Source organism: Mus caroli, chromosome 12, assembly GCF_900094665.2.
Source record: "Mus caroli chromosome 12, CAROLI_EIJ_v1.1, whole genome shotgun sequence".
In the NCBI taxonomy this organism is placed as follows: Eukaryota; Metazoa; Chordata; class Mammalia; order Rodentia; family Muridae; genus Mus; species Mus caroli.
In genome coordinates this window covers 95,566,663-95,578,755 of record NC_034581.1, presented here as the reverse complement: position 1 = coordinate 95,578,755, position 12,093 = coordinate 95,566,663, and the positions used below count along the sequence as shown (strand labels likewise).

The window sequence follows — 12,093 nt, the reverse complement described above, 5'->3', positions numbered from 1 at the left end:
TCAGGACTACACCATCTTGGTATGGCCATGGTAGACAGTGCAAGTGAATTTGGAGGGCTTTGAGGCCCAGGCAGCCAGTGTGTACAGAGTGTACCATCTTCATTCAGGGTCTGCTGAGTGGAATGTGGTGTATATCTCAGAGGCTCCTTTGGGCTGGCACTCAAGCCAGTCTCCCTACTTCCCTGAGCCCAGCCAGGAAGGCCTTTCTGGAAAGGAGCTTGGTTTATGTTGCTGGTGGATATGTGTTCTTAGCAACTGGAACGGTCCTGGGCCCAGCCAGGGACTGGGGAATCATGCTTACTGGATTCTCTCTTGGCACTGCATTGTAGATCTGGTGACTGCTGCGCATCTTGTAGATACAGGTTGTCTGCAGCCACCACTGGCCTGAGCACACAGTCTTCATTCAAGGGGAGTAAGTTGCCACTAACTTCAAGTGCAGCCCAGAGAGCTTGGGTAGCTTGCTTTGCCTGAAGATCCTGGTATTGTCTGTGCCTATAGAGATTAGGATAATCGTTCTACCATCAGAGGGCTGGGCCTGAGCCTGTAAGCACCTCTTCGTGTTGAGTGTCTTCTTGTCAGGGGCCCAGTGCACAGTTAATGCACAGTTGATTTTGATGGGTCTGAGTTTATTTTTAATTAATTATATCTAACTTAATGTAAAAATCAGAATTTTTGAAAGTATTGTGATAATGCATTTTCCCAACAGTTGTAATAATACATTTTCCCCATGAGTTCCTTAAGAATCATTTTTTTTTTATTAACTAAATTGATTTTCTCCTATTTTAACCATGCATGCAATGCATGTTACTCACACACCAGCCGGCCTTCCCAACAAGTCCCTCTTCCATGCTCATGTTACCTTGCTTTATTTTGGGACCACAGAGTTTAGCCAAGGCTGCCTGCGTGACCGTGAGTGTGGAACTGGCCACTGCAGCTGGTTGGCCTACCATGGAGCACACAGCTAAGGCATGGGCTCTCCTCCCTGGTATCCATCAGTAACTAGTAGTTCTCCAGGGAGAAGTAAGAATTGCTTCTAAGCCATTAAACCAATGTTGTGGAGAGTGTGTAGATTGCAGCTGACCCGTGGGAGTCCTAGCGTTAGAGAAGGCGCGAGTGCAAGGCGTAGCGTCCAGAGGTAACAATGAGGGGTTAGAGCGGAGGGTAGGTGCTTAGTCATGAGGTGAAGTAAGTATGCTGAAATGTTCATCGTAGAATCTGGGAGATGTGTGTAGAGGTGTAGACCATTGTGATTTTGACTTTTCAGTACATTCTATATTTTTTTATAACCTAATATTAGTGGTAGAAGAGACAGGGCAAGCTGAGTGGGTGTGGCAGTACATGCCTGTGCGGGTGTACATACCCATGGGGGGTCACATACTGGTTGTGGGCGGGGCGGGGGGGGGCACATACCCGCAACCTCGTCACTTGGGAGGAGGGGCAGGAGGATCAGGAGTCATTCCTGGCTGCACAGTAAGTGTGAGGCCAGCCTGTATACAAGACCTTGTGTCAAACAATTAAAAAGAGGAACTACATAGACAGCCGAGTCTGAGACCATCGTTGAGTGAGGACAGCTGCTGTCCAGGTTCAGATCCCCAGTGCCCGCATAATGTGACCTCTGGCCTTTAAGCCCAGTGATGGGCGAGGAATGCAGACACGAGCAATGACGGGGTTTGTTGGTTAGAGAAACCTCCAGGTTCAGTGGGAGGTTTGAAGCTATGAAGCACCTTTCTTCCCTGAATCTCAGCTGTTCATTTCTCAAGCTGTAGTCTGAATCAGCCTTGAGATCTGTTATAACCACACCTTCCAGGTGGTTAAGAGCCCGGGCTTCTCTTCAGGTCCTAGGTTTGATTCCTAGCACCCACATCACAACTATCTTAACCCCAGTCCCAGAGGATCCCGTGCCCTCTTCTGGACACTCTGGGCGTCATGCACAGGAAGCGCAGGTACACATGAGGCAAAACACCCATATGTATAAAAAAGACATGCACAAAAGGTGAGAGTTGGTGATGGCTCAGTAGTCTAGCTACGTAATCGGGAGGGCCTGAGCTCACAATGCTCCGCAGTCCCGGTGCTTTGGGCTAGGTCTAGGAGGAGATCCCTGGGGCTGGCTGGCCGGCGAGTCTGTCTAGTCAGTGAGCCTTTTAAATAAAGTAGAAAGGAGTGGAGAAGTTCCTTAGCACCATCTCTGGCCTTGTAGACAAATGGGTTTGCACTGCCCAACACACACACACACACACACACACACACACACACACACACACAGAATGTGTGTGAGTGAATTTGAATTCTTGTCTTCCTGGGTCCCTGAGGAACAGCCTCAGAAGGCTGTGTTTCGGTAGATGGTGCCTCTGCACGCCTGTGCTGGTGCACCCTCGCCAGTTTCAAGCAGGGTTTTACAAGTGTAGCCTGGACTGGATCCTTCTGTCTCAGCCTCCTGAGATGTTAGGATTACACGCTGCTATTAATCAGGGTTAGTGTTAGGGTTACAGATTCATTCATGAGAGAAAAACCAATTCCACCATTTTGAGCCAAACTTGAAGCAAGTTTTATTAAATACTGACCACAGTGGGCTCTCGTCAGGACAATTCCCTGGAATTCCCAATTAAGTGACCTCAAGACACATTTTGCAGGCACTTTTAAAAACAAACCCACAGGCCACGGTACTTTCCCACGAGGCTTTGGTTTTTTTGTTTGTTTTGTTTTTTTCAAGAAAGAATTGTAACACCCAGCATTCTTGAGAGTTAACCTGTTCCTTGGATGGGTGAGGCTTCCAGGTTAATTTCAGGTTCGCACTACCACACATACTTGTCGACTGAGGCTCTTGGATGCACGGTGCTCACCTCCACAAGTGAGCACTACAGAACTCAGTACCTGTCGGTGGTCAGAGGCTGGGTTCTGTCTGTGTGGGCTTCCAGCCCTCGTGGGGATTCTACCTCACAAGCTCCCAGACAAGATGCTTGGGAAGCACAGCATGACGTGAAAGAGACTACCACCAGGCAGAGGAGAGTGCGGGGGAGAGAGGCTTATGGTTCATGCTCCCTGGGACTAGAGGAAGCCGAGTTACAGGGCTCACCCAAGCAGCATAGGGTTCAGGTAAGAGATACAATCTGGCTATAGCTTCCAGTCAGCCAGCCACATGTGTGACACTTCTGAGTAACCGTGCTGGGGCGGGGTGACACAGACATTCTGTCTGACCTGGAACGCACCAGTTCGGAGCCCCAGAGGAAGAGTGTGGCAGTGCCAGGTGGGAGGAGAAGATAAAGGAAGAGCTTGGGTGCACAGGAAGCTTTCCTTAGTCAAATGTGGACCACAGATTTACAGTTTGTTTTTAAACTCCAACAGCTTTCCCCTGGCTCCTGGTCCAGTTCTCAGAAGGGTTGAAACTGATTAGCAGGGAGCAGGGTAACCACCCAGAGACAGGAGGAACTGAGGAGTGGGCGCACAGCCAGCCCGAGTGACTTCCCTTTGAAAACGTTGCGATTGGCTTTCTAAGGCTAAAGGCAGAGGCCAGGATGCTGGGTGCCTCCCGGGCATAGTGGCAATGGTCCCCCCTGTAGTGTGCAGACGAACAGCTTCCTAAGAAGTGCTAGTTTCAGGCTAATCAGAGGGGCTGAGACACAGCAGTATGCTATCCTGCCAAATGTGGGGCAAGTCTTGTCCTGTTAGGAAAGGAGGGGCGTGTCCTGCCCTGGCCTCCCAGGCACAGAGGCATGCCTACAGCGAGCTTATCCTAGCCAGCCTTTCTCTGTAGGGAACCCCTGAATGGAGATAAAACGCTTCTGGAACAGGTCCTGCAGGGAAGAGGCAGCCAGAGAGATGGGTGGGTCGCTGGCAAGGCCCCGGTCTTAGCCCCGGTCTTAGGAACCAGGTTAGTGATCAGTCCCATCGTGTTTCGTACCTAACACCCCCCATTCCAAGATCACACCCCTAAGATAACAGCAATGGGTCCCAGGGTCAGGAAAGGATAGAGACTCTGTGGTGACTCCGGGCGGACTCGCTATCCTGTACCGTGAGGTTCCTGGATGTGCTTGTTAACCTTCGGTGGGTGATGCTTGGGGCTCACTGATGATAAGTGCCCAGTGCCTTCCTTGGGCGTTGGACCCCTCTCAGAGCTGCATCCCATTGCAGTCTTAGTTAATGTGTCCAGAATCGTTGTCTGCCTTCCATAGCAGCCTGTGGTCACTGTGGAGCCCAGTTGTTTCCTTGCTCTTGGTACTTAAGCCCAAGCACAGTTCACCTCCCTGTTGTCTCCTCACCTCCCCCAGCCCCTCCCCATGTGGGTCAGGCTCCCAGGCTAACCCTCCTGTAAGCTCAGGCCTCCACCTCCTGGCATGCTGCCTGGGCATTACTCTCTGCTGTCTCCTGCTGGCTTGCTCTGGTTACTCCAGCACAGACGCCCTCCCTGAGTCTAAGCTGGCTGTGGTGTTCGCTTCCCTGGCCTTCTCCAGTGGTCCAATACCCCTCCATCGTTGGGGTGACGTGATGCTCTCCCCTTGTCTGGCACTCAGTGATGCACCCCACACCCTGTGCCCCAGACCTCTGCCTGCCTCCTCTTTCAGGGTTCGGGGTAGTGTGTCAAGTACAGTATCACTGTGATGTATATTTCTGTCTGTTTCCTGACCAGACTGTGAGCCTGGGAAGATAGTTTGTGTCGTACTGTGCCTCTGTGCCAGTGAGCTTCTCTACTCTGAAGCCAGTTAACTGTAGTCTCTAGATTAAATCCAGCCCACCATTGGCTTATATGGGTGAAGTTTTATTGGAACATGATGCCTCATCCCTACCTCCAACAGAGAGCATTGCTCTCTGGTCCTTTACAGAACAGGAACACAGTGAAGCCTTTAGGTGGGCAGTAGTAGCTGTAGAGCCCAAACTCTGTTTAGCTCTAGGCCCCCCACAGTGACCCTGTGAGGGTAGCAGCCTCCTTTCTTCGAATAAGAAAAGGCATCACAGTTGCTAAGCAAGTGGTCTGGAATCGGAATGTGTCTGGCGGTCTCCAGAGCCCTGCCCAGCTGCCAGAGAGTGAGGAGAGCCTTGACCATAAGGGGAAAAGGGGCTAGTGTGCTACAGGAGAACTGGGGGGTGCTTGTGGAGGGACCCCAGCCTCCCACAGTTCATGCACAGCTAAGCATCATGTCTCAAGTGAGGAATGTAAAATTCCAGGGGGCTCGCTGAGGGGGACTCAGGTGCTGAGTGGGCAGTCTTCTGTTCTGCCTTGGGACTTCAGCCCTGTTGCTTCTGGGGACTGTGATGAGATCTGTCAAGTTGGAACAGGACAGAGGGGCTCTTTGGTTTCTGATCTGGCCCTGCATTTCTTCAGGTCAAGTCATGTTTCAGGCAGACAGACAGGCAGGCCTTGAGGGTGGAGTGCACCCTGCCCTTTACTCTCGGGTGGCACTGGAACTTACAAGTGAGGCATGGCGTGAGGCAATTGTCCTTTCTGGAGCCAGGGCAGGAAGGAGTGAGAGGCCTGTTGCTATGGCCCCAGTGGCCCAGCTCTTGCTTCCCCCAACACCCCTGGATTTTCTGTTGCAGTGGGCACTAGGAGCCATTGTGTGTTGTGATCCCAAGCTTACTGGGAAGGAGACTATTTATTTGACTGCACACCCCCTCTGGTGTTTGCTGTTTATGCGGGGGGTGGGGGGGGGGTCAAGAGGTACTCCTGGAAACCAGTTATTTTGTTGTTGTTCTTTGCTTTTGTTTTTCCAGTGTTAGGGCCAGAACTCAGGCCTTGATGTAAGCATTCGCTGCTCAGCAACACCCCGAAGCCCTTGCAAAAACACTTTGTTGATAAGGGAGCTGTTTTATGGATGATTCTTGGGATGAACTTTGTTCCTCGCGGGTGTGAAGTGTTTGTGCCTGGCCAGCTGGCGATTCCAGCCAATGCATGCTGAGAGTTGCACACACGTTGTTAACCCACATTTTCAGTGAGGTAGCGTTATCCAGCCTGAGAGGCCATACAGCTAGAGCTTGTGGCCCACTAGCTCCCTGCATCTCTCTCTCTCTCAAGTTACAGTGGAGATCAGAAGAGGACTCTCAAGTTACTTGGGAATAGGTCCTCCAGTCTAACCTCTGGCTGTATAAACACCCCAGCTGTTGACTGGGTGGGGTTGGGCTTGGTAACTGCCTTCTGGTTGGGGCAGATAGATATGCCAGCCTCAGACAGCTGCCCAGAGCAATGGAGTCAGCCCTCTCAACCCTGCAGACCACTAGTAGAACTTTTAGTCTGCTAGAACTTGAACATAGCATCCTTCAGGGCTGCTCTGTTTTGTGAAGTGGTTGATGTGTGAGGTAAGGTGGGTTATGTCTGTTATCTAATAAGGTGGACATTGAGACCACCAACACACAGTACGGAAAGAGCTTAGAGATGATTCTGTTGGGTGCTGTCTCTGCCTGTCAGGATATCTGAGTCCTTAAAGGACCAGGACGTTCTCCTTGCACAGAAGTTAACAGTCCTGTCCCAAAGAGTTCCAAGGGTGGAGACAGGGCAGCCACCATTACCATAGGGCAAGGAGCAGGGAAGGATAGAAATCCAGAAATACCTGACTTGATCTAGTGAACAGGTCAAAGGAGACGACCAAGTCCCCAGAGGGAGTCATTCAGGATGGGTTTTGAAGACTGAGTAGGAGCTCACAGTATGCCTAAGGAGTGGAAGCTGTCCTGTGGTTGCTTACTGAATAAGAGGAGCAAGAGGCTGGAATTGCTGGTGGGTAGACCTTATTAGATACAGGGTAGATAAATGACCACAAAAAAAAAACTGGATCCTTGCTGATTTGAGGAAACCCCACGCCCATTTTTCTGTCTTAATGTCATTAGAGGCAGTCTAGGCCTCTTATTAACCCGAGGGCTATGGAGAAAAGACAGAATCCAAGCTCTCCATCCTGAGAGAGAACCTCAGCCTTAACCCTCAGCAGGTCCGTGACTTTGGGCACATTCCTTACTGTACTTAAGCTGGTCCGTTATATGTAGGGGGCACTGACCCTGATCTGCCTCCCCCACAAAGGATGCTGTGAGGAGTAGGTAAGGCCAGACCAGCCATAGTGCTGTGGTCTTTGAAGACGGAGTCTCTCGAGGCTCATGGGAGACCCGAGAGTCAGTGAGCTGCTTCCACAGGGCCAGCTTTGATGAAGCCCATGTCTGTGAGCGCTTCCCTGTACCAGGAAGCTTGGATCCAGGCCTGTGTGGGAGAGTGAGCCTTGGTGGGAAAGCGGAAGCTCCAGCCGTGGTCCTTGTTGCAGTCCGTGAGTGGGACAAGTCTTGGGGATCTTTCCCACCAAGGAAGGTGGCAGTTCCAAGTCTGTCTGTCCATCCTGGACACACACACACACACACACACACACACAAACACACAAACACACACATACCTCAATACACCCAGGATACTAAGCATTGCTGGGAAGGACTCGTGGGATTTGAGAAGCTCAGACAAGGTCTGACAGGCATGGCACACAGGCTGGCCTCTTTCTGTGCTGCTAGCAGAAGCCACAGTCTCTGATACACCTGACTGTGGGGTTCATATCTGCCCTGCTGTGCTGGGACATGGCCATTGTAAAGACTTCCTTATCTGGCATAAATCCTGACTTGAGAGGATCTGCCTTAGTCCTGGGTTCCCTCCCCTCTGTGGACTCTCAGCCACCTCATTCCCCCCTTTTAAAGGAAACTGAGGCACTGTCACCAGAGTCCACTTTCCCACTGGGGTCCAAGTGTAGGATCATCTGGCTTGTGGAAGACCTCAAGGAAGGGTCGCCTTTTCAAAGCCATCCGTCCCTTGTTTACTGTGCTCAGGAGCAAACCCAGGACCTTGTGCATAGGAGGCAATCACCTTACCACTGATGCACACCCCAGGACCACTGAATATTTTTTCGAGTCTTGAATTTTTCTTTGAGAGCCCACATGCCTGGCCTCCAGGGCACAGGCGAGGGTGACAAGAACTGGACTCGGGGCATCCTGCCGAGTGTTCCTGGGCTGGCTGCTTGGCTCCAGGGTCCTGAAAGTGCTTTGTTTAGAAGTCCTGTGGTCAGTCGGTCATGACCCTGGCCTTTTATCTGATGGCTCTCCTGTTGGGTTTGCTCTTCCTTAGGAGCTGAGGGAAGACAACATCATCTTAATCGAGACCAAAGCCATGTTGGAGGAACAACTGACTGCCTCCCGGGCTCGCAGTGATAAAGTCCACGAGCTGGAGAAAGAGAACCTACAGCTAAAATCTAAACTCCATGACTTGGAACTGGTATTAACGGGCAGGGTGCAATGGGTGGTCTTGGGGGAAGGGCGGGACTAGCGGTGGAGGTGGAGCATGCGGGGAAGGGCAGGCTCTTCTGATGTGTCAGCTGCAGCTTGTTGACTGAAAGAAGAGCCTACTATCTCGGTGGCTTGAGTGGGCACTTAACTGTCCTTGACACTTGTGGGACCTGACTTTTATGTTGCCTCTGCAAAAGTAACCGCTCTTCTGCAAGGGTGAAAACACAGGTGTGTCCTTTTCAAGGGGTCCTCAGTGGCTCTCAGGTTGAGCATTGGCATGCCATACCTATCACAGCACTTGAGGCTGCAGAGACCTACTTAGAACCAACAAGTGCCCATCACCAGAGCGCCTGTCTCAGCACAGTGGTCCTTGTGTCCCTATGTTCAGAGAGTGTTCACTGAGACCTCAGGACTTCCTTCTTGACCTAAGTAGAAATGTCATGGGACTATCTGGTAGTTGCAGTGGGGCCCTGAGTCTGGTGTTTCTGTATGGCTCTCTGTCTGGCAGGAAGCATGCTGTCACCTGCAGAGGAGGGAGGAGATACTGCGCGTCTGAGGCCAGTCAGACCTGTCCTCACACTTTTCCCTCTTTCGGCCCTAGGATCGGGATGCAGACAAGAAACAAATTGAGAAGCTGCTGGAAGAATACATGGTTCTGGAGATGGCTCAGAAGCAGAGCATGAAAGAGTCGGCCCACCTTGGCTGGGAACTGGAGCAGCTGTCCAAGAACGCAGACTTGTCCGATGGTAGGCAGTGCCCGGTGCCTGGGATCCAGCCCCGTCTCAGCCACTGCTGCTTACCCTGGAGCTGAGCCTTTGGCTCTGAGTCTTCCTAGCAACCCACCCACATTTACACAACTAAATGTGATTTCCTCAAGTGCCATTTGGAGCTGTTTCATTATAGCTCTCCCCAGGGGAAACATAAGTGGCCTGGCAGCCCCAATGCCCGGAAGTAAACTACAAATGAAGTGTTGGGATTTCTTGGTTTCCCATATGCACTCTCAGGAGCTTCCAGATCACAGCTCGCCGATGACAGAAAGCCCTGACACCAGGAAGTGTCCCTAGTGGTCACTAATCCTTATTATAAATGTACCCCGGACATTATTTGCGCTGTTCATTTACATAATTGGGCAGGATGGCTGCTGCTTATCCCATCTCCCTGGTGGGGATGCTAAGTGGCGGCTGCTGCTCCCCAGTCCCAGGCTCTTTATGGATCTTCCCTGCGGGTGGGGGAGGGGGGGTGGAGTCCTCCTTCCTGGCAAGTGCTGCTGCCCTCTGCTGGTACCCTGAGATAAGGTGTCCGTTATGGGAAGGGTGGGGGACCCCAGTCAGCACTGCAGCAGGAAGCTCCAGAGCCCAACAAACAATAAGCCAATTCCTGTGTTTGAAAATAGCCTTGTTCACCTTTCCCATGCACCCGATGGCAAGTTAGTATTGACTTAGCACTTCAGAGAGCCGGTGGGGGCGGTTGGCTTATTGTAGGTTTTGAAAGATGCTGATAAAAGGTCCCTGAGAATACTGCCAAGGTTATTTCTTCCAGTGCTCTTACCAGCTCTGAACTTGAAAGGATTGAGTTAACTTGTGTCTGTGGACACTGAGTTGTGTCTGCTTTGGTGCCTGTGTACTAAGCTGAGTGAGGCGACTGGGAGCCACACAGACAGGGTGGGAGAAGCATTGTCTCGCCTGTGAAGGTTCAAGTCTGCCCCCTGGTGGGCTGGAGAAGCAGTTCACACCCTCAGGGCCAGCTTCAAAGGCCCGGTCAGTTCATACTGCTTGGTATAGTTTATGAACCCGTTAAGGTTCAGACATGGACATGTTTTATTTATTCTATTATTATTGTTACAGAATTTCATTTATTTATGTGTGTATGCGTATGCGGAAGTCAGGAGAATTTGTGGGAATTGGTTCTTCCTCAGACCCAGGTCATCAGGTTGTGTGACAGCCATGCCTTTTGACTCACTGGTCACATGACTTGTGTGCTTGTTTTGGCCACGTATATAGTCTAGAGGGTCTTGGATCCCTTGGAACTGGAGCTACGACTATGAGCTGCCATGTGAGTGTTGCGAACTGAACCCAGGTCCTCTGCAAGAACAGCCAGTGCTCCTAACTGCTGAGCCGTCTCTCTGGGCTAGTGGTTTATTAATGATAGTGTTGGTTAGACTCACTCTGCTGCCCAGACTGGCTTCAAACTCCTGGGCTCAGGTGATCTCCTGCCCCATTCTCCTGAATAGCTAGGGTTGAGCTGTGCCTGCCTCTAATGTTTCAGATTATTCTTCTTGGATGGAGGATTGAAGTCAGTGCCTCGAACATACTGAGCGCATCCCTTACCACTGAGCAGCGCCTATGGCCTCTCAGAAAGACTTGGAAAGGCCTGGCCTAAAGAGCAGGTTTCTGTGCTTGTTAGCCGAGTAACCTGGAGTGACACCAAGCCCTTAAACTGTAGCTTGCATCATCGTCCCGAGTGGACATGTGAGGAGACAGGCTCTAGCCTTACCTGGCCTCGTTTATGTTGTTGTGAGTCTTGGTTGCTGGGTGGTCTGATGAGCAAGCCTTTGTGCTCAGCGTGGAGCTTGCTTTAGTTAGTGACAAGCCACTTGCTATTGGTACCGTTGTTAAGCTGTAGGAACGTGAATATTATTCTGTCCCAAGTCTCGGCATGGAAGAATGAGAAAGATGGACCGTGCTGATGGTGGCCAAGCAGTGCCTGTTCCTAGTGCCATGGTGGTGAACCTTTAAAAATGCCGAACATGAGGCCAGTGAGACAGCTCAGCAGGTAAAGCTGTGTGCTGCCAAGCCTGGTAACCTGAATTCGATGCCTAGGAAGAGAGGCAACTCCTACAACGTGTCCTCTGTGTCCACATGCGTGTGCGCGCACACACACACACACACACACACACACACTAAAGTATTACAAACATATTAAATGGTAAATTTATATAGATTTCACCATTATCAAAATGACCTCCACACATATGTTGCAGAAATATGTCCAAATGGCCACAGGTTGAGTTAGTGAACTTTTATTTTAGGATAAGGGACTTTATACTTAGGTTCTTTTTTTTTTTATTATTTTTTAATTAATTAAAATATAATTAGATCATTTCCTCCCTTTGGTTTTCCCCTTTGGTTTCCTCTCTCCAACTCTTCTTATGCATCCCCTTGCTTTCTTTCAAATTTATGGCCTCTTTCTTTAACTGTTGTTTTACACACACACTCACACACAGAGCTGAATATATAAGCGCACTCTACCTTGTCCACACACTGTTGCTTGTTTGTGTGTGTGTCGGAGTTCCTCCTTGGAGACGGCTGTTTCTCCTGCTCTCAGCTCCCTTGGTTGCCTGGAGTTCTTTGTCTAGGTTGAGGTCCCATGCATGCCATTTCCCGCTTGCATGTTAGCTTGGCTGCTGGTGTTGTCCTGTTCAGGTCTTGTTTAGGCAGCCGTGGTGCGGCTTCACGGTGTAGCTTCTGTGACATTTCTAAGACTTTTACTCCTGGCTCCTGCAACCAGTCTTCTCACCCCCTCTTCTGCAGGATTTATATTGTAAATGTGGCAACTAGGCCTGGGCCTGGGCACCACCTGATCATTTGTTCTCCGAATTTGATTGGTTGAGGTTTCCTATAATAATCTCTGTTGCAAGGAGATGGGGTGAGTCCTCTACAGGATAAGTCGTTAGAGTATAGTTAGGCATCATGCTGGTTTAGTAAAGTGTGGTTGTAGGTTCTTCTTCAGGATCCATTATGGCTAGGTTACTTTCTTTAGCTAACTGAGAGGAGGCCTCTGCAGCATCTCTGCAGCATCTTCTGTTGATGCTAGAATTGGACATACTACGTTGTTGTCATGCCCCCCCCACACACACAC

General features: G+C 50.6%; 1 protein-coding gene across 2 annotated transcripts in view; it reads left to right on the top strand.

The window, feature by feature from the left end:
• Positions 1-12,093, top strand: part of Ccdc88c (coiled-coil domain containing 88C) — a 121,754-nt gene that overhangs the window by 68,173 nt on the left and 41,488 nt on the right. For both annotated transcript variants that reach the window (XM_021178770.2, XM_029484730.1), the window contains exons 11-12: positions 8,078-8,224; positions 8,837-8,981. In XM_021178770.2, coding sequence (XP_021034429.1) covers positions 8,078-8,224; positions 8,837-8,981 — 292 coding nt within the window. The remainder of the gene's footprint in view (positions 1-8,077; positions 8,225-8,836; positions 8,982-12,093) is intronic.